This window comes from Coptis chinensis, chromosome 7, assembly GCF_015680905.1.
Source record: "Coptis chinensis isolate HL-2020 chromosome 7, ASM1568090v1, whole genome shotgun sequence".
Classification (NCBI taxonomy): Eukaryota; Viridiplantae; Streptophyta; class Magnoliopsida; order Ranunculales; family Ranunculaceae; genus Coptis; species Coptis chinensis.
The window spans coordinates 41,067,189-41,089,040 of record NC_141462.1 but is presented as its reverse complement, the minus strand read 5'-3'; the positions used below and the strand labels follow the sequence as shown (position 1 = coordinate 41,089,040).

The following is a 21,852-nucleotide window of genomic DNA, read 5'->3' as shown; positions in this document are numbered from 1 at the left end:
TAGAAATGTCTTATAAGAAGCTCCAATTATATAAGTACCAAAATTTGATCTACTTTAATTTTATAAGTCTTATAACTTGAAAAATGACTTAAACACCCCCGTCCATATACCCCTAACATCATTTCTCTCTTCTTCCATTTTCATTATCTTCTTTTCCAAATAACTTCATTGCCCTAACCACCACCGGCTACCATCACCACCAAACTATTAAAACCACCACCACCATCATCACCTCTACTACCACTACCACCATACTATTAATACTATCACCACCACCACCACTGTGCTATTAAAACCACTATCGCTTCCACTACTACCGTGCTATTAAGACCAATATCATCACCTACACTACCACCACCACCATTATCACCGTATTATTAAGATTATCACCACCACCACCGTGCTATTAAGACATCCACCACTTCTACTACCACCACCACCACCGTGCAATTAAGACCAATATCTTCACCTCCACTACCACTACCACCACCGCTGCCAATTAAAGTAGTTTTCTAAAATCGATATTCTAATTATCAAAATTGATTTGAAACCGAAAATCAAACTATACGCTTGTTTCAAATTAATTTATTCAAGTTAAATGTGATGTAAAGTAGGGTTATATTTGTCAAATAATCATCTATATAATGTCATGTATTTGTTTTTTCTATTTTTACAAGTGCTCATAAGAGGAACTTAAAATGAAAAACAAACCACTTTATAAGACCATCTTATAACTTAATCCAAAAAAAAACAAATAACTCCTTAGTATATAGATAGTAGATATGTACACAAAACTCGAGAAAATCAAAACCACTACTTAAAGAATTACAAAAAAAAAGTGAGCTACAGTAGAATGTAATATCGATTCCTGGTGTGTTAGTTGTTTGGGTTCGTGTTTTGCGAAATTGGTGATTTTGTTGCGATTTATTGTTTTTTTATTATGATTTTGACAAGTAGCCAGTGGTAAAAATTTAAGATAGTTCAGGATATCGAATGAAATCTCGGATCGAAATTTGATAACAGCAAAAACAGAAATAACAGACTGGAACCTGATCCTTTTAGAAATGAGAGTTAACTAAGTGGAGGAGCTCTGCTCTCAAAACTCTTGTATCTACGAAACCCAAGTTGTTGTTCAATGGAGGCTGCTGGAAGACAACTTCTTCCTTCACATCATCCTCTCTTCCTTCCAAAAGCCCACCTCAGAAACTCTCCTTCTTCTTCTTCTTCAGGTACTTCTGCTTACTTTTCGTTTTAACTAGCTGTATTATACTTGTTTACTTGAAATATGGAAATGGTATATAACTTCATTGCTATTCATGCTTGTGGTCATTTGTTTTATGATTGAATGTTTCTCACTACTAGAGTCTAGATGTCGTGGATAATTTTAAGGAAATAGCGATTCTCTGTCATGATATATGCAATTTTAAGGAAATACATGATTTATAAAATAGGACATAATCAACTATAACAAGCACTATGCTGCTTTCAGTAAGTGTCAGCATTGTAATCGTGGCGTACACTGGAGGGTTTCTGACTTTCTGCTAGTTGGGATTTTAGGAATCAGCATGTTGATGGGCACATTTCGTTCGTGTGATAGTTAGTGGGTGAAACCGGTTTATAGCGGACTTAGCTTCTTCGAAGTGCTACTTTACAAAGAATTATTACATGGGGAGACTTGAACCTTGAGATGAGTAACTTTGTAGGACATTCTTTTTTTCCACATAGAATTGTCACATTTGTACTTTCTAGTCCGTAAGATTGTCACTTCTACCCTGCCTTCTGCTTATCCATTTGGATGCAGCAGTTTAATATGGATTTCGTTTATATGTCGTTTCCAGAGAGGAAAGTCACATCTAGAATATAAGTTAGCGATGTAATTTACCACTTAAGTTTTATTTAAAGATAAATCACCAAGGATCTCTTATTTCAAGTTTATGGTCCAAAAAGAACATAAAAGGGCAAAAACGATACGAGGTTCTTGAAGAAAGTATCAATTCCTTTTGTTGTGATTGGTGTTGTATTCTTTTGTACTTCTATATTCTGAACTCACTTCATTTGTTTTGTTTTGTTTTGGGTTCGGTTGTTTTTAATTTTTTTTTTCACTTGATAAATTATTTTTGAAATCAATGTTGCCTTCCTCATTTGCAGTTACAATGCTTCATGAGCAAGCAACTCCTGCGGTAACTTCTGTACCAACTGCATCAATCACTCGGAATTTTCCTTCGTCTGTTCTTTTGCAAGAGCAGCGGGACGAGTTTAGGCCCTTGCTACATTTTAAAGATGACAAAATGTCTCAGGTACTACTCTTTATTTTGTCTGTTCATTTAAGGCTGCGCAGAACTTAGTTTTCTCGAACCCTGCTTTATTTTTTTTGCTTGGTAAGTGAAAATTGTATTAAGAAAAACGGAAAAAGAAAAGTAAAACTGTACAGGTTTGGGAGAGCCTACATGCTACCATATAGGCTCAAGCCATTCTAACATATAACAACCATGTGGCACCTCCCATTCATATAGCCACGAGGGTTTGATACAAAAGATTCATTCTCAGCTAAGAAAGATCCAAATTTGGCAGCTTGGTCAGCAGCCAGACTAGCTTCTGTCCAATTGTGAGACATTGTCAAGCTCTGCACTTTAGTAATGCATACTTTCCACCTACTAAGCAGTTGTGAAGGAATGCCATCTGAGTTAACAGCTGTGACAGCTGCTGCCGAATCCGATTCCACCCACAGGTTTTTCCATCCTTTTGAGAGTGCAAGCTCTACACTTTCCAAAATTGCAAGGCACTCGGCTATATAATTGTCTTTAATGCCAATATCCTTACTCAAGAGTAAAACAAAATTGCCATGAACATTTCTAATGGATCCACCAGAAGCCCCACCTGTGTTGATCTTAATTTGGTCACCAATGGGAGGAAAGCCATATGCATTGTCTGAATATAGGTGTTCTGCGAGGTCTACGCTGTAACCTCCATCTCCTGAGAATGACCATATCTTGTGTGGAGCCATAGGTATTACCTTCAATAATCTAGCATAGCCATAGGTTTTCTCGAACAGTGCTCTATTAGCTGGAGCTAGTGGAGGAGGCTTGTATCACAAGCATGTAGATCTACATTGCTCTGGTCCAAATTGTAAATTCTTTATGAAAGTCATTGTAGTTTTTAGGTTTATGTTACCCTTTTTTTCATATATTTGTCATTGTTAGTATCCTATATCTATACAACAAGGACGGTGCCTCATAAAGTCATAAGTGAAAACTCTAAAATGATCATGAGCTGTCTAATACGGTGTTTTTTAAAATCCTGAAAATGTAACATGTGCACACACACAAACTACAATACGATACATATATTCAGATTGAAATTTTAGTTTACCTCCAAAGAAGTATTTCACTGGTTCAATCCTGTATTTCTTCAGATTTTTCCTTAAATTTGCAAGGATATGTGGTCATCATTAGTGGCTTAATTTTATGTTATAGTTTGTTTTATTTAATTTTTCCTTCGTTTGTGTACCATCACCAAATTTCTGGACCAATCACCTCTTTTGGACTCAAGCTGACTTCAGCCAATGTCTTTTCCCGCACTCGTACCATCCTGAATCACAGATGGATGCTGATGCATTTATTACACTCTATGGATTGATGCCTGCCTAAATAGTGAAAAACAGTTAAATACTAAGAAATAGATTCTACAAATGAAGTGGGATAAACACAAATATCTTTACGTATAGAGGTTGTTCTTACAACCCAAGCCACTAGGTGTTAAAGAATGAAAAATGGCGCATGTGTTTCCGGCCAGTTTAGTAGTCTAATTGCCTCCGCAGTATGAGCTGACATATTGCTCTCCCTTGGAGTAAAACGAAATAAGACACTCACAAGTGAGTTCTTATATATGTAGATTCAGTACTGGCTATCCAGTTCCCAGTCTTGCACTAGTACTCCTTTTCACTTCTTTCATTTGGCAACGGTGTTGTGTTTCCTCATTTGTTGGAAGCTGGAAGTCTTAACTTACACTTCAACTATATGGATGTGTAGGTAACTCCAGAAAAACGATACACAGAGAGTGGTCCATCATTTTGCGAAGAGAAACAATGCTCTGAATCGGATCAATACATCAAAGACTTTGAAAATCAGTTGCTTTACTGGCCCGTTTCCTTGTAAGATATCTTGAGCTCACGTTAGTAGATATCAAATTTTGGTGTTCTTGTTTCAATCTTTTTATAATGTCCATCCTCCCCAGTTGGTGTTGACTATTTCTTGTCCACAGATATCCATCATTGCACCTAGAGGAGAAGCCATTATTGTTAAGCACCATGCAGGTTACTGCACCTAAGAATGATAAGGTTTTGAATGTTGAACTTAGTGATGCACTTGCTCTTGCTAAGAAAGCAGTGCTGGCTTCTAAAGAAGCGGCATCATTAGCTGAGGAGGCAAACCTACCGGGGGATGATTTTTCTGAATCTTTCTCTTGGTCTGTTTTACTCACCTTCTTTCCTGTTCTCAGTAATGTTCTCCTGCTATACGTTCACTGATATGTGGTATTCTTATCAGTTTGGAGTCCTCAAGCTCAGCTATTCAGTTTCCACTTGAAGAAAAAATAAAAGTAAAATCAGGACGGCTTCTGGAGAGGCGATCTAAGAAACGTGGTGTGTCAAAATCAAAGGTTGTTATACATGAGCCTCCCAGGTTGAAAATGGTAGACGTACACCATAAAATGAATGAGGTCTTTGATCCAAATGATCCCCTCCGGCTCTTCTTGTCGGGTTCTGAGTCGAGAAAACTTTTGACTGCAAAAGAAGAATCAGAGTTGTTTGTTCAGATTCAGGCATGTTTATAACTACGCATCTTGGAGATTGTATGAATATTTGTTAGGTTCTGCTTGGCGTATGTTCTTGCTTACGATTTTTATTTGTTTGGTCATGTGATAGGAGTTGGCAAGACTGGAGGAAGTGAAGCAGAGGCTTCAGTCTCAGTTTGGTACTGAACCAACATTAATTGAATGGGCTGAAGCTGTAGGGGTGAATTGCTTGGTTTTGCAATCACACATACATAAAGGTAACAGAAGCCGAGAAAAGATGACTTATGCAAATTTCCGTCTGGTGGTGCATGTGGCCAAACGTTACCAAGGGTGGGGCATGAACCTTCAGGATTTACTGCAGGTTAGCACTGATTCACTGAAACTTTATTGGCATATAGACAAGCAAAGGTTTTCAAACAAAATACTTTGAAACACAGATATTCATCTATTCTGGTCCAATTCAAACATGTGTCACATAAGAAATTATAAAGTACATTTTACCGTCGTCAATTACGTCTTATTGGCTTTCAAAAAAGGTTCTAACCCAATTTTTCGTCACACACTGATCTGGTGAGACAACCCTAATGTTCAAGGTATTATGTTCTCATATTACTTACAAGAATTTCCGAATAATGGAGGAGACTTTAGGTTTAAGACCGGATATGTGGTATTTGGTTTTGTTACTTGTAAGTTTATGCTACTGGGGACAAGCCAGGCCTAATTAGTTTAAGACTTTGAGCCTAGTGCGTGATCCGGCCACAACATTGGTGGGTGACAAACGCAAGTGTGCCACAAGTATGGGTTTGCCTTTGAAGTCTTGTACCTTGGTGGAGTTTTGTTTTGCTTTTGTCTGCATTTGTCAATTTTAAACTCATATGCTATGATTGTATTGCAAAACATGATCTGTATGTCCGCAGTTTACATTCGGTAATTTTCACAGTTTGAATGCTGAAGGAAGTTTAAGTTTGTTTTCAGTTAAGAATTCAGATTTTCTACTAAAGTTTCCTTTGACTGAATAGTTTTCTATGCTTTAGGAGGGAAGTAAGGGCCTAATGAGGAGCATTGAGAAGTTCAAGCCCCAAGCAGGTTGCAGATTTTCTACTTATTCATATTGGTGGATAAGGCAGTCAATCAGAAAGGCCATATTTCAGAATTCAAGGACAATCCGGTTGCCGGTACTTATCCACCACTGTTTTAGTTGCTTATGACCTCCCTTAGGCCGTAACTACTTTGTGGTCTAGCATGTCAATTTCTGTGATTTCCTTTAGAAGTTAGTTTATCTGTCCATGAAAGAAATTATGGCAATTCTAGTAGTGAAGGAATGATCATGCAGATAATTTGCAGGAAAATGTATATAATACTCTAAGACAAGTGAGGAATGCAAAGAAACAATGCATTCAGGAAGGTTATCAGCCATCGAACGAGGAACTGGCAAGACGGATGGGCATGACGGTTGAGAAGTTGATGACACTATTCGCTTCCACCAAAACACCCCTCTCAATGCAACAGCCAGTATGGGCAGAGCAAGATACAACATTTCAGGTACCGTGCTTTATTTCCTTGTCTCCTTCTTGTGTTTTTATGTGTGGATAACCTAAACAAATGATTTTGGTTGCCCATGAGCGATTTTTTGGTTGGTTTCTATGATCCACATACCTACCCCCATCCCCACCCCCATCGACTTGGACTCTGTTCTATTTGGAATCAGCGACCCTGATGATGAATGGCTTTTAGTATTTCTGAACATGAATAAGGATCATCTTGTGCATTTCATGAAGTTAGATGGATAATATGATTGTCACCTAATAATAATAGACCAAGTTGCCTTTCGGTTCAATTAGAGTAGCTCCGTTCCATGTAGCAGCTGTCACGGGTAAATCCGCTCCCTGTAGTGAATGATTGAATATATATGTAGCATCTCTTCTGTTTCCATGCATTTGTTAGCATTTGTTAATGCTTCTCATCACCTTTTATAATCTCAGGAGATCACTGCAGACACTGAGATCGAGAGACCGGATCAAGTGGTGGCAAAACAGCTAATGAGGCAGCATTTACGCAATTTCCTCAACATTCTATCTCCTAAAGAGAGGCGGATAATTCGACTTCGTTTCGGAATTGAAGATGGCAAACAAAACTCACTTTCACAGATTGGTACTATATTTGGTATATCAAAGGAAAGGGTCCGACAACTGGAGAGTCGGGCTCTGGACAAGCTCAGAAAGTGCTTGTCAAGCCAAGGTCTAGAGGCATATGCAGAGTTGCTTATCTAGTGGAAAAGTTTTACGTCTCTTCTGATTCCGTGCCTCTTTTGTACAAGGAAAATTGCATCTGTAATTTTATCTGATTGTACATATTGATGTTCCTGCCATGTGCGCAACCAAACACTTCTTTTTTGGCTTTTGGTGATTGATTAGAATCTTATTTTGTAAAATTGATAAAAAGGAAGTTGAGGGTTTCAAAGATGTGGTATCATTTTCACCATTAATATGTAGACACTAGACAGTCCCCTTTTGGAATAAAATTCATGTCCAATTTAGGGTTATAATTGTTTTCAGTAATGTTAGTTATCTATTTGATATATCAGAGGTCAATGTAAATGTTATGTTTCGTCTAACCTTACAGGTGTAGGTAATTTGGAGGAGATAGAATAGTTGATTAGGTTTGACCGAGTTTGTATGGACGAACTACCTACGTATCAAGTTCTCTCTCCGGAGGAGAAACCTGAATAAGGTCAGACGTAATTCTTCATCCTCTTTATATAGGCAAGGAGCCCGTATCTCTTGTTCTTCTGCTTCAGGTTAGATCTAGATCTTCAAGTCATTTATGAGCCATGAAGGCGAGTTATGAAGAATCAATGAGCGGCGTGCCTGAAGCCTCAGTCTTGATGGCTGTAATAAAGGCTTACGTTATGAGCCGTTGTGGAGCGAGAGAAGTGGGTGCTAGGGAGGTCGCTTCATGGTGAGATCGCCTACTCGACTCGAGTCACTTGGAAGCGAGCTCGTAGGACGAGTACGAGAGATTGGTTGGTGGTAACATCCCTCTAGGAGCGAGTTGAATAGGTTGCTTGCATGAGTGGAGTCGCTATGAGGCAAGCTCTGAGGACGAGGATATGAGGTAGGTTGTTAGGTCTGTATATACTGGACACGTGTGTGGTATTCATTGGATGTGAATATTACTCCCTCACATAGCCCTATCTCAGTAGGTCGTTTAGTACATTTTAACGATCTAGTGAGAGAGAACGTTTGCGCGTGTGTAGCGTATGTGTGGAATAATAACCGTCTCATTTTGTGGAAGTCGAAAAGACAAGACATAAAGAGACGTGTCGGTGTAGGGTTCAGTGCAATGATGGCCTGTATTGGGAACTGGAACGGGCGGCGTGTGTAAGACGTTTTGGGGAACTGGAGAGTTACTGTTTTGCCTCATTTCCTTCAGATTTTTGAGAACATTGAGTGCTCAGGTTAGTTCAATCTCCTCCATTTTTTCTCTTCTCATTTGATAGTTAAAATTTGCTTGTTAGGATCTTTTCTTTTTTATCTTCACACTATGTCTGACTCTGATGATACACGATCGGAGGAGGTTATTGTAGGGTTGGTAGGGTTTGATAGTGAAGAAGACTATGTAAAATCTGAATCTGTAGTTGCTTTGGAGAGTAGCTCTGGACGTTGTGAAGGTTCTTCTTCTAGTGGGTTGCCCCCTAGAAATGTAGATAAGCATGCTTTGGAAAGTTTTGGTGAATTGAGGGACACTTGTGGTATAGATGTTAGCGACCTGGAGATTCATGAAGTAGGGGATGACGTTGATGCTTTAAGTAATGTGTACATCACACGGGGATATGGGGTGGTGGTTTGTGAGGGGCAATTGTGAGCTGGCATGAGGATACCATTTTCGCCACTTATCTGTAATTTTTTGAACTTTTGTAAGAAAGCGCCCTGTCAGTTCGTTGGCAACACCTGACGTTTGTTGAGGGTATTTAACCTGTTGAATGAGAGATTGGGGCACTGTGTTGAGGTCGCTAATATTATTGAGCACTTCGTTGTGAAGTGATCTCGTTCTAATAATTTTAGCTTGCAAATAATTTTAGCTTGCAAACGTTGATGGGGAAGTCGAGCGTTCTGGACGGTGTGAGCAACGAGCCTTGGGAGAGAAGGCCGTTGTTGTTAATTGGAAATTACTGTGCTAGTGGGTTTGCAATTCATACTAGGGTTTGCGATTTTTCTGGTATGTTTTTGTGTCCTATGTTATATACTGAGAAATATTTGTTTGTTTTAAACTGACGTTGGAACTGGTTGTTTTGCAGAGGTCGCTGTTGCCAGTCGTACTAAACGGGGAGTGATCGAGAGGTTCACTAAGCTTAGCCGAGCTAAGAAGCAAGAGAAATTGCTTGAGGTAGCTGCTTTCTTTGTGGAAAGGGAAGGCTCAAGCGGAGGAGTCAAAAGAAAAGGGCTCGTGGTAAGGTCGAAAGTGAGTCTTCTAGCGAGTTCTTCATGGATAGGGAAGATAGTGGCGTTCTGACCAAGGAGCAAAGGAATAAGAGCCGAAGTGGACCACTGAGTCCTGTGGGAGGTGTTGGGACGTCTGGGGGCGATGGTGGGATGCCCAGGCTTAGTGGTGGGAAGGGTCACCATTCTGGTTCTGATCCTACCCCTCGGGAGTAGACCAGGAGGCGGGCGTCTGCTCTGGTGGATGTAGATGAACTTAGAGTTGTAGCTCGTGAACCTGGAAGTTTGTTAAAAAGAAAGGCTATTGCTGATGACGATAGGGCGTCTAAGGCAGCTCGTCTGGAGGGCATAATGAGAGAGTCTGGTCACCGTTCTGCCGGAAAGAAAGCTGGGCGTTCTGAGGGAGGTTCGAGCTCTCGGGTGAGGTCGTTCCAGAGGATCGATCTGGGAGATGACGATCCGAACCAAATTGAAAGAAAGAGAAGCGGTACTTCTTTGTGATCGTTATTCCTCCTGCTAGAAGAGAGAAGTCTTCTGGTAAGGGTAGTGCCAAGGCTGGTCTTGGTAAGGGGAAGGGTGGTGCTCTTGAGACTGGTGTCACCTATGTTCACCTCCATACTGGAGAAACCTAGTATGTGATGAGGTTGACTGTAGCTTTCAGTCGGCTCCAATCGCGAGTTGCTTGCTGGATATCATCGTTCTCGATGGAGATTGACAGAACTTGGATGCTATAGGCGACCTTGCTGCGAACGTGAGGGCCATGGATCTGGGATATTGCTTGGTACGTACTTATATAACTTGGCCTTTTGCTGTGTGTTACGTTTGATGATTTATTGATTTGTGGACGTAGTGCTGTTTCGTAGGTACTATCCGGTAATCAAAAGTTGAAAGAGCTGACCGTGATTGCTGATGCTGAAAAGGGTGAGCAAGAGAAGATGAACGAGGAACTAGAGAACGTGTGCTTTGTTCAAGTCTCTCTCCAAGCAAGTTATGAAGAACTGAAGAAGCAACACGATCAGGTCGCTCTGGAAAAAATGATCATGGCTGGGGCTCTGGAGGAAGCAAATAACGAGCTGGCACAGTACACTGAGTATGTGGAGAAGGCAACAGCTACGACCAAAGCGGTGAAGGACGCCTATGAGACTCTGTTCAGAGAGGCGATCGAGCTGGCCAAAGACTACAACGAGCTGGAGCAGAAACACCTTGCCTTACAGGAGGAGCCAAAACGTGGGGCTCGAGGTACAACAGTGTTAGACGTACCTGGAGATGCTAGTACCGTTCTTCAATTCCTATACCTGAAGGTTCTTCTCTTGAGACTGATGTTGCCTTGGATCCCGTTCTGGATGGAGCTGTTGTGAAGGATGTGCTGGAGCCTCTAGCCACTGAGAATTTGCCCACTGTTTCTTAAATCTTTTCAGCTGTGAGAGAATGTTTCTTTGTTTTTGTTTATCTCATCTGTGATTGGTTGTTATGATACAATAGAGTTGGTTTTCTGGGCTTGCCTGGGCAGTTCGCCTTTATTTATTGTTGCATAGCCTATTGTCCGATACATTAAAAGCTGATAACCTGGGCTTGCCTAAGCAGTTCACCTTTATTATATGCTTTATTTCGAAACGAACTGGCTTCCACCTGAGTAGCAGTTCAGTAATTATAGAGAACTGATTTCTTGAGTTTGTTCAGGCAGTTCGCTCTTCTACATTTATGAAATGCATGTTTATTTTCCTTGCTCTTTTTCTTGATGCCTTGAATGCCTTTTTGCCTGATGTTGTTGTACTTGTATAACGTTGTGTGTTCCAACTGGTAAGAAGTGTCTAGGCTATGTAGCCTTTGAGCTTGATTGAGCGTCATGCTCTTGGAGAGCGTTCTTCGCTCACTCACTTCTAGCACTGTAGGCTTCAACTAGTGGGGGGTGCTGAGGCTATGCAGCTTGTGAGCTCAAGTGAGCGTCTTGCTCATAGAGAGCAGCCTCCATTGGGTCGGTCCTAAGCTAGCAGTGTAGGTTTCCATTAGTAAAGATCGTTAAGGCTATGTAGCTAGCCCTGGGGCTCGAGTAAGCGTCCTAACCGTATAGAGCGTTTGTCTGAGAGAGGACATTAGCGCGTGTTTGCCCGCGTGATGAGCAGACACAATAACCACCTTGTGTTGTGGAATTTGAAAAGGTGGCGGGTTATGCGGGACGATGGTTAGGGCTTTGATGTATTAATGGTATGTCTTGGGAAGTGAAACAACTTACCCTAAAAGGCTTTTTGTGAGGGGTTTAGGGGTAAAGGTTCGTCACTTCTCTCAATCTATTTTCCCAAGTTAGCTTCCGACTTCTTTTCCTTTCTTCTAGGGTGCTTCAGGTTAGCTTCCGACTTCTCTTCCTTTCTTTTATTTTATGATATGTAAGTTATGCATACTTGTTGTTTTTGTTCTTTACTGATTGGTGGGTTGTCTCTGGAGTGTAGAATGGCTAGGGCAGATGGTGATGACTTTGTGAGGGAGACCTCTCCGCTTGTCTTGGAAGAGGTTGAATTCTTGCCACGCCGTTTGCGCGATCTGGGTAAATGGAAGGCGGTTGCTTCTGACACGAGGGCCACGAAGCGTGTTAAAATTGTGAGTCGCTCTACTTCTAGTTCGCACAAGCGAACTAGAGGTGTGGTGTTCAGGTGCCCGGTCTCTAGGGGTGGGGTCAACCTGGGCGCTCGCGACTGTGCTGTGGTGGGGAAGGAAAAAGCTATTGTTGGAGAAAGCTCTGAGGCTGGGGCTTTGGGGAGGCGAGGTGGCGACCTAGGAAGCGACTTTATCTACACTGGGAAGACGGAGAAGAAGCATGCAGTGAAACGAACTGACTGCAGCTTCGGGTCGGCCCCCATAGCTAATTGTCTCTTGGAGGGGATTGTCCTAGAAGGTGACAAGGAAGAGATGGACGACCAAGATTTGGATAAGCCTTTGGAGACCATGGACATGGCTTGCTGTTTGGTAAGCTTCTAATATTCTCTGGTCCAAGTTATTGGCGAAAGTAACATTGATGTTTCCATTTGTAGTTTCTTGCTAGGTATCATAAACTGAAGCACACGGCCCGAGTTATGGAAGGTGTGGAAAATGACGTGAGCAAGATAAATAAGGACCTATTGAGTTTGCAAAATTTCGAGAGATTTCGAAGAAGAACCGAGGATTTGAAGGAAACTGGAGATCAAGAAACCGCATCAAAGCGTGGTGAGGTCGTTTCTGGTCAGTTCAATGGTCAACGTGCAAGAAAGATTGGGAGTAGTTACTGAGTACGCCAAGCAATGCAAGTCGGTTGCTCATCAGGCTTAGCGGGCATATAACCGAGTGTGCCAAGATTATGCGTTGCTGGAAGAGATGTACTTTGAGTTGAAAGAAAAGCATGAACGTGGGGCTCTAGGTACAAGCGTGCTTGTTGTACCTGGGGATGCTAGTAATGCTCCGTTGACTAGTACTGTTCCTGCTGATTGAGCTATCATGCGCGCCTGCTGATGATAAGCATGTGACTCCTAATGTTTGACCATTGCTTCTGCATTTCTTCTTCCTTGGTGAGGTTTCTTTAAATAGTTCTCTAATTTTAGAGTTGTAAGTGGTTGTAAAACACTAGAACTGGTTTCCTTGGCTTGCTTGGGCAGTTCGCTTTTTGAAATGGTTGGGACTCGGCCCAGATACATTAAGAGCTGATACCCTAGGGAAACCTTGGCAGTTCGCTTTATCTATCGCTTTAGTTTTGAGATCTGGACGAACTGGTTTCCACATAAGTGGCAATTCAGTAACTTTAAAGAACTGGTTTCCTGAGTGTGTTCAGACAGTTCATATTTGCATTTATTACATGCATGTGTATTTTGAAGTATGATCTTACGTTTGTCGGAATTCTTGTTGCATATACTTTCATAGGAATTTGACCTAGAAATGTATGTCCCATTGTCTGGAAAGATATTGGATGCTATAAAGCGTTTGAGTTCGTTTGAGTGTACTGCTCAGGAGGGCATTTTGACTGTTCTCAAGAACGTTTTGCACGAAGTTGACCCCAGAGTCCGAAGTTATCCACTAGTGAGAAGTGTTGGAGCTATGAAGCCCTTGAGCTCGAGTGAACGTTTAGTCATTCAGAACGTTTGAGCTTTGGAGAGCGTTTGAGTTCGTTTGATTGTTTTGCTCTTAGAGAGCGTTCTGCACTTAGTTGACCCTAGAAATATAGGTCTCTTACTAGCAAGAAGTGTTAAGGCTAAGTAGCTTGTGAGCTATGTAGCCCTGAGCTCGAGTGAGCGTTTAGTCATTCAGAACGTTTGAGCTTTGGAGAGCGTTTGAGTTCGTTTGAATGTTTTGCTCTTAGAGAGCATTCTGTACTTAGTTGACCCTAGAAATATAGGTCTCCAACTAGCGAGAAGTGTTAAGGCTAAGTAGCCTGTGAGCTATCTCGTCATGAGCTCGAGTGAGCATTTAGTCATTCAGAACGTTTGAGCTTTGGAGATCGTTTGAGTTCGTTCGAATGTTTTGCTCTTAGAGAGCGTTCTACACTTAGTTGACCCTAGAAATATAGGTCTCCAACTAGCAAGAAGTGTTAAGGCTAAGTAGCCTGTGAGCTATGTAGCCCTGAGCTCGAGTGAACGTTTTAACGAGGAGAACGTTTAAGCTCTATAGAGCGTTTTAGTTCGTAAACTTGACATCATTGGGATATTGCAGTTCATTGATGTTGAATAAAACTATATGGATAATGCTAAGAGAAAGAATTCATGGAAATGGAATTTTTTATTGATAAAATTTCTTTAACAAGAAAGTATTCCAAGGACGTGGAAGTGTCTGTCCATCCTGGGTTTTGATCCAATATGCTCCATTGCCAACGACTTATTCTATTATATAAGGGTCTTCCCAAGTTGGTGCCAGTTTCGAGTCATCCTTATTCTTTTTCAAGACTAGGTCTCCTGGTTGGAAACTGCGAGGGTTAACTCGCTTGTTGTATGCCTTCCTCAGAGTTTGTTGGTAGGATGCCACTTGAATGGCTGTTAGATCGCGTCGCTCTCCAAGTAAGTCGACCTTACGAGCAAGAATGGAGTCGTTCTGTCCAGATTCGACGATCTCTGATCAAGTTGTTGTAATTGTCAGCTCAGTAGGGATGACGACCTCAGTACCGTAGCATAGTGAGAATGGTGACTCGCCTATACTAGAACGAGATGTTGTTCTATGAGCCCATAGGATGCTTTCTAGCTGCATTGGCCACTGACTTTTGTTTTTTTCGATCTTCTTTTTCAAGTTTTCCAAAATTGCTTTGTTACTAGCTTCCGCTTGACCGTTGCTCTGAGCGTACTAGGGAGTGGAGAATGCGTGAACGATAGATCTTCCATTTGGCCAAAAATTCTTTGACTATTTTTCCTTTGAACTGAGAGCCATTGTCCATTATCAATGTGTGGGGGAGGCCAAATCTGGTAATGATGTTGGTCCAAATGAAGCTTCTGACATTAGACTCTTTGACATGAGCCAAGGGAATCGCTTCCACCCATTTGGTGAAGTAGTTTGTTGCAGCTAGGACGAACCGAAAGCCTGTGCTTTTCTGTGGAATGAATGGACCCATGATGTCCAAGCCCCACATGTGAAATGGCTAAGGGTTGGTAATGTTGAGCAGTTCACGAGCTGGCTGAATGATGTTGTGGCCAAATGTTTGGCACTTAATGCATTTGAGTACATATTTCTTGGCATCGATCTGCATTCGTGGCCAGAAGTATCCTTGTGAGATCGCTTTGTGAGCCAGGGAGCGACTTCTTGCGTGGTTTCCACATTCTCCTTCTTGGATTTCTGCGAAAATCGCCTGACCCTATTCTGGGCTTATACACCTTAGATGTGGTCCTCCAGTGGATTTTCTGAAAAGTTTGCCATTTACGAGGCAGTAGCGACCTGACTGATATTGAACTTGTCTGGCATTTATGCGATCTACTGGTACCTTGCAGAGCTGGATATAATCTATGATAGGTTGCATCTATGTTTGACTCATCTGAGTGTCAGAGAGTGGGCATAGGTCGGTAACTTCTAGGACGTGCTCCTTTTGGTAAGCAGGTCGGTCGACTACTTCGATGAGTAGTTTCCTAGGGTCATTATTCGGTGTTTGGGTCGCGAGGTAGGCCAAGCTGTCAACATGATGATTCTCTTCCCATAGAAAATGTTGTATGGTGACTCTTTTAAAATACGGTAATAATTAATCTACAACTTGAAGGTACTTAGAAAGGTTACCTTCATTGGTGGTATACTTATGGGCGACCTGGAGAACTACCAGTTGTGAATCGCTAAAGACCTTGAGCTCCTGCATATCAAGTTTTAACGCCATACGGAGTCCCATGATCAGAGCTTTGTACTCCGCTTCATTGTTGGAGGTCATAAAATCGATGTGAATTGACTTTTCCACCATATAGCCATCTAATGACACTAGGACTACTCCGACTCCACTGCCCCTGGATTGCTAGCTCCATCTACGAATAATGACCAAACCGACGGGTCTAGTTGTTTAGAAGTCGGGGCGTTGTCTTCTGGTTCCCAGTTCAGGTCGTCAACTGGGAAATCTGCTAAGAAATCAGCAATGACCTGGCCCTTCTGAGAGGTTCTTGGGTGAATTCAATGTGGTCTTCATCGAGTTCTTCTGCCCATACTGCCATGTGAGTCGTCTTGTTGGCTTTAAGAAGTATTTTCTTTAGTGGCAGGTCGGTGAGCACTTTGATTAGGTGTGCTTGGAAGTAAGGCCTAAACTTTCTTGCTAAATAAAGTAGTGCTAGTACTGCCTTTTCAACATGGGAGTAGTTCTTTTCGGTTGACAACAATGTCTTGCTGGTGAAGTAGATCGGTTTCTTTGCGTTTTGTTCCTCTTTGAAGAGAACTGAACTGATAGAGAAGTCAGAAACAGCTAGGTATAGGCCCAGTGTTTCACCATTAATCGGGCTTGCCATCACCGGTGGTGTTGTCAAATAGTCCTTGAGAGTAGAGAACGCTTGGTGGCATTGGTCATTCCATGATAATTGTTCATCTTTCTTGAGGATTTGTAGGAAAGGTCGGCATTTGTCTGATGCTCTCGATATGAATATCGAATCGGTTTAGGGCGGCCACCATTCCTGACAATTTATGTATTTGCTGCTTTGTTTTTGGGTCGGTGATATCCAAGAACGCTCGAATCTGATCTGGGTTCGCTTCTATTTCTCGTTGAGATACTTGATACCCCAGAAATTTCCCGGAGGACACGCCAAAGAGGCATTTCTCTGGGTTGAGCTTCATTTGAGTTCGCCTGAGTCTGGAGAACGCTTGTTCGAGATGATCTAAGTGATCTCCAGATTTCTTGCTTTTTATAACCATGTCGTCTATGTAGACTTCCATGGTGTCTCCTAACATGTCTTGGAATATTTTGGTGACCAATCGTTAGTAGGTCGCTCCAGCGTTCTTTAGGCCGAACGGGAGGACCTATTCTGTTACGAACGATGTCTTCTCCTGGTCTTCTTCTGCCAGTAGGATCTGGTTGTAGCCACTGTAGGCGTTTATGAATGACATGAGTTCGTGGCCAGCGGTTTGGTCCACGAGTTGGTCGATTCTTGGTAAGGGGAAGCCATCTTTAAGGGTTTCTTGGCTGACATTGGTGAAGTCGACGCATAGGCGAACTGTGCCGTTCTTTTTTGGGACTACTACTATGTTAGCAATCCATTCGGGGTATTCCACCTCTCTAATGAAGCCTACTTTTTTGAGATTGTCGATCTTGTTGTTTATTACTTTTTTGAACCTAAGAGATAGTTTCCTAGGTCGTTGGCGAACTGGCTTAGTAATAGGGTTAACATTTAACTTATGACATGCAATATTGGGATCAATTCCAGGCACATCGATATACAATCAAGCAAAAACATCTTTATTCAATGATAAAAATCTTACAAATTGTGCCTTGAGAGTAGGATCAAGATTAGCTCCTACATAAACGAACTTGGGGTCGTCCTCAGTTCCTAGGTTGACTTTTTCCTTCATCTCGGTCTGAATAGCAGTTTCAGTGGGCTGAGGGACCTCTGAGGTCTTGGTCTCTTGCGGTGTCTCTTTCACTTGAAGGGGTGGGGCGACCTCTGGGGTTTGGACTTCGGGAGGGACGTTTTTAACCGAGCCCCCAGTGTTCTTTTTAGTGAGGTCACTGCGGGGGGTATTGGTCAAGGTCTTGACCTCAGAGATGAAGTCTTCTGCTAGCTTGGTTTTGGCGATCTCGCCTTTGTTTTTGAGTGAAGCTCCAGCGGGCTTGCTAATTGAGTGGATCTAATTACAGTTGTGAGCATTGAGCTAGTTGCTGCGGAGCTCCATCATGCCTCTGGGGCCGGAAAACGCAACACTTGATGAAGTGTTGATGGGACTGCTTGCATCTTGTGGATCCAACGGTGTCCTAGTATAGTAGTATAGGACGAGTTGACATCCAGAACGCTGAAACATGTGTTGGTGCTGACTTTGTCTTCATGTGATCCCACCGAGATAGGTAGAATGATGTCACCTATTGGATCAGCTCGTGATTCGTTAAAGCCATAAAGGGGGGCTATTGGATCGACCATAACTAATTTGGGAAAGTTCATCTCTTTCAGAGTTCGATAGAATAGGATATCACACGAACTGCCTGGATCGATCAGGACACGTTTGACAGTCCAGTCGTTGATTTTGACATGGACTACCAATGCATCATTATGTGGGAGGCACACCTTGTTGAGGTCGGCTTCAGTGAAGGTGATGTCTTATGTGCTGCGGCCATTTGTGCGTGGGATTTGGGCCGCTTGTGAGGAGAATTGGTAGACTTCCTGGAAGGCACCTACTCGTCTCCTTTTCTCTCTATCAGAGGAGTGCTGGCGACGCTCGTGACGCGATCGCTCATTTGAACGTCCTCATGTATGAGAATGAGCTCTGCTGCTTGGGCGTGGTGGAGTTCGGCTTCGCTTTTTGCGAGCCATGAGTTTGTGATGCAAGTCGCCATCGGGTATATCAGTATAATGTTTGATATGCCCTGCCTCGATGAGGTCTTGAAGGTAGTACTTTAGCCCCCGACATTCGTTGGTTTCGTGGCACTTTGCTTTATAGAAAGCGCAGTACGGTTTCCCTGATTTGTCCTCTGGTCGCTTTACCTCAGGTCTGTAATAGGTCGTGTTTTTTATTTTCTCCAGTATGTAACTTGGAGATCTTGTAAGCACAATGAACTCTCTTTTGGTTTGGTTTCGGGTGCTGGTCTGCTGATCCTGTTGCCTGGTTTGCTTGTTGGAAGATGGGGTGTTATCTGAGATTGCAGCGACCTCACCTGCTGCCTTCAACTGTTCTTTCTCGAGGCCTTCAGTAAGCTTGATGTACTTCTCCATGCGTGCATACAGTTCGACCAACATTTCAAGGTGCTCTTTTATCAGCGATTTGGACTGATCAGTGTTTTTTCTAATCGCGTTGGTGAAGGCCACTGTGGCGAACGACTCCTTGAGGCCGCTCTCCATGGACAGTAGCTCTGTCTTAAAACGTCCCAAGAAGGTGCGTATTGGTTAGTCACTCTTTTGAGACAATTGGAAGAGTGAATTGAGGTCGGCTATCTTACGTCTGTTGTGGATGTACTAGCTTGCGAACTGATCAGTAAGCTTTTCGAAGCTGCCTATTGAGTTTGATCCTAGCGAGTAGAACCAATCGAGAGCTCCGTCTTTTAAGCTTGCTGGGAATAAGTGACACTGCAAGTGGTCGAACTCCTGCGCACTGTAGAGTGCAAGACTCTGAATGTAGTGAGCTACGTGCTAACCAGGGTACGTGCTGCCGTCGTACATTGAGAACCGAGGCTGAATGAAATCCTGGGGGGAGGGTTTATTGAGTACCTCAAGCGTGAACCGGCATGCCCGGTACATATTCACCGTCTTTTGGATGACCTGAGTGGCGTCCTTCTTCCCAGTGCTCTGTTCGATCCGCTGGGAGAGGCTGTTGATCTGCTGGTTGACCTCATTGATCTCGTCCTCAGCGATAACCCCGTTTGGGCTCTGGGACTCGATTTGGGTTTTGAGAGTAGCGCTTTCCTATCGGAGCTGGATGATGCTACCGTTCATGGCTTCCATCTAGGTAGCCATAATCTTCAGTTGATCTTGGAGGCTTTCCATGCTTCGTGGGCTTCAAAATTGGCGATTCTAAGAAGATGGTTGGAAGTAACGTAAATTTTGAGTAGATGAATTTTCAAGAAATTCGATCCACAAACGGCACCAATGTAGTTTCATCTAACCTTACAGGTGTAGGTAATTTGGAGGAGATAGAATGGTTGATTAGGTTTGAGCGAGTTCGTATGGACGAACTGCCTACGTATCAAGTTCTCTCTCCGGAGGGGGAACCTGAATCAAGTTAGACGTAGTTCCTCATCCTCTTTATATAGGCAAGGAGCTCGTACCTCTTGTTCTTCTTCTTCAAGTTAGATCCAGATCTTCAGGTCACTTATGATCCATGAAGGCAAGTTATGAAGAATCAATGAGTGGCATGCCTGAAGCCTCGGTCTTGATGGCTGTAATAAAGGCTTACGTTATGAGCCGTTGTGGAGCGGAGCGAGAGGAGTGGGTGCTAGGGAGGTCCCTTCATGGTGAGATCGCCTACTCGACTCAAGTCACTTGGAAGCGAGCTGGCAAGACGAGTACGGGAGATTGGTTGGTGGTGACATCCCTTTGGGAGCGAGTTGAATAGGTTGCTTACCTGAGTGGAGTTGATATGAGTCGAGCTCTGAGGGTGAGGATATGAGGTAGGTTGTTAGGTCTGTATATGCTGGACACGTGTGTGGTATTCATTGGATGTGAATATTACTCCCTCACAGTCAATACTTGAGATTTTCGTATATTGTTAGCGGGAAATAAAATGGTTAATTGGAAAACTGAATCCCACTGCAATACAAAGCTGATTGGCAAAAAAATTCAATGAACAAGTGGAACAATAATTAAAGAGCAGGAACACAGCGTGGACAGGATGTCGTCATAGGCAACTAGAGGGGAAGCATAATTAAATTGAGTAGAAGGTCTGAAACAAAGGGCGTATACAGCTTGCCAACAGTGAGAAGGACAGGTTGAACTGAGATAAAAGTCGGCCTTATTTTTGTGGATGGTTTACATGCCTTGAGAATTGAAGGAGCCTTTCATGGCTTGAAATGCCTTAGCCAAACTATGGGAGTTTCCTCATGCTCTCTAAATAAGAAAGAGATCTATTGATCAAATTAGGGTGCATGGAATTTTTTGTTGTTCTTTTTTTGAAGCAGTTTAATAGGGTTATGGAAATTTCTGTTGTTACACCTAACATAGCATAGATGAATACTTTGTTTGATGATTCAGTGGGGTTTTAAGGTGAAGTGTTCTAGAAGGGGCATTTTCTAGTGACTAATGTGAGTAGGGGCATTTTCATAATCTTACGTATTTTACTACTAATATTGGCAAAATCTTATCCTTCAAACCAATTCTTGGAGGGAAAGAGTCTTAAAACTTTCCCCTTTGGGGGGGTTTCGACCCAAGCTGATCAGAGAAAACATTTCTGACCGGTCATGGATCTCTCTGAATTTGAGATCCCTCCTGCACCTAGTAAGGAGAACCACATAGTTGATGATGTAGGAGAGAAATCTCAGGTTGAGGTTTCTCAGGTAGCTGGTGGTGAGCAAGTTCTTGATAAAGGTGAAGCCACCGTTGTGGAAGTCCATGCACCCAAGTCATATGCTGCAGCTCTTAAGCCAAAGTATGGTAGAAACATCGATACTTTTTCGTTGCCGATTCCAGGTAAACAAGGTGAGTTTCCAACTATTTCCCTCATAAAGGAGGAAGTGGATAACGGGATTAAACATTGCTCACAATCCCTTGTGGGAAGGCTAGACATGTCTAAAATCGACTTGGAAAGGATTAAAATTTTAGTCCAGCAACTGTGGAGACCAGTTGGAAAAATCCAGTCCACCCCCCTTGGGAGAGGTCATGTGATGTTTCACTTTGACAAAGCCGAAGACTTTCCGAAGATTTGGGATCAGGGACCGTGGATTTTTGATAAGCAAGTGCTTCGACTGGTTAAGTGGACACCAAACTTCTCCACTGAGAAGGAAATACAATCTCATGCCGCAGTTTGGGTTAGATTTTCTGGACTTAGCTTAGAATATTGGGAGATTAGAAATCTTCTTGCTTTGGGCAGAGCTCTTGGTAGGCCAATACATGTTGACGAAACAACAGCTAAACGCGAACTTGGGTATTATGCGAGTGTTTATGTGGATTTGGATCTGTCCAAACCTGTTCCAGACAAGATTTGGGTTGAATAAAAAAAACATGGCGTAGGCTTTTGGCAAATGGTCAAGTTGGGGAAAACTCTAGAATTTTGCAACCATTGCAAAGGAGTTGGTCATTCAGTTGTTCGATGCAAGTTCTTAAAGAGTGACATGGAAAAAGGGAAGGAGAAAGAAAAAGAAAAAGCTGCTTCTAAAGAGAAAACGGTAGTGATACTCTCTACACCAGTAGAGGAATCAGTAAATGAGGACCTAATTGGTGAGAAGTATGGCAAGAACCGTAGTCAGAAGAAAAGGTGGAGGAAAAAGAAGAGAGATGAAGCTACTGCTTCTGGTGCAAAAATTGACGAACAAGTAGTCTTCGAACATGCAGAACATCAAACAGACTTGGATGTAGAAGTCACT

At 42.5% G+C, this 21,852-nt stretch overlaps 3 protein-coding genes across 3 annotated transcripts; all 3 read left to right on the top strand.

Moving 5' to 3' along the window:
* Positions 1 to 886: 886 nt before the first annotated feature.
* On the top strand, positions 887 to 7,336 carry SIGF (RNApolymerase sigma-subunit F). Its single transcript, XM_086572342.1, has 9 exons — positions 887 to 1,229; positions 2,149 to 2,297; positions 4,029 to 4,150; positions 4,261 to 4,464; positions 4,545 to 4,818; positions 4,922 to 5,152; positions 5,826 to 5,966; positions 6,136 to 6,333; positions 6,774 to 7,336. The coding sequence occupies exons 1-9, from the start codon at positions 1,136 to 1,138 to the stop codon at positions 7,059 to 7,061; spliced, it is 1,701 nt and encodes a 566-aa protein (XP_086428468.1). The 5' UTR covers positions 887 to 1,135; the 3' UTR covers positions 7,062 to 7,336.
* A 2,500-nt stretch (positions 7,337 to 9,836) lies between these two features.
* On the top strand, positions 9,837 to 10,719 carry LOC147487560 (uncharacterized). The gene is made up of 2 exons (XM_086570012.1): positions 9,837 to 10,011; positions 10,094 to 10,719. The coding sequence occupies exons 1-2, from the start codon at positions 9,991 to 9,993 to the stop codon at positions 10,586 to 10,588; spliced, it is 516 nt and encodes a 171-aa protein (XP_086426138.1). The 5' UTR covers positions 9,837 to 9,990; the 3' UTR covers positions 10,589 to 10,719.
* A 10,011-nt stretch (positions 10,720 to 20,730) lies between these two features.
* LOC147487559 (uncharacterized) lies at positions 20,731 to 21,483 on the top strand. The gene has a single exon (XM_086574067.1). The coding sequence runs from the start codon at positions 20,731 to 20,733 to the stop codon at positions 21,481 to 21,483; it is 753 nt and encodes a 250-aa protein (XP_086430193.1).
* Positions 21,484 to 21,852: the final 369 nt, after the last annotated feature.

Coding starts and splice junctions, on each gene's coding strand:
- SIGF (XM_086572342.1), top strand. CDS start 1,136: ATGGAGGCTGCTGGAAGACAACTTCTTCCTTCACATCATCCTCTCTTC. Junction 2,298..4,028: donor AAGATGACAAAATGTCTCAG/GTACTACTCTTT, acceptor ATGGATGTGTAG/GTAACTCCAGAAAAACGATA. Junction 4,819..4,921: donor AGTTGTTTGTTCAGATTCAG/GCATGTTTATAA, acceptor GTCATGTGATAG/GAGTTGGCAAGACTGGAGGA.
- LOC147487560 (XM_086570012.1), top strand. CDS start 9,991: ATGGATCTGGGATATTGCTTG. Junction 10,012..10,093: donor TGGATCTGGGATATTGCTTG/GTACGTACTTAT, acceptor GCTGTTTCGTAG/GTACTATCCGGTAATCAAAA.
- LOC147487559 (XM_086574067.1), top strand. CDS start 20,731: ATGGATCTCTCTGAATTTGAGATCCCTCCTGCACCTAGTAAGGAGAAC.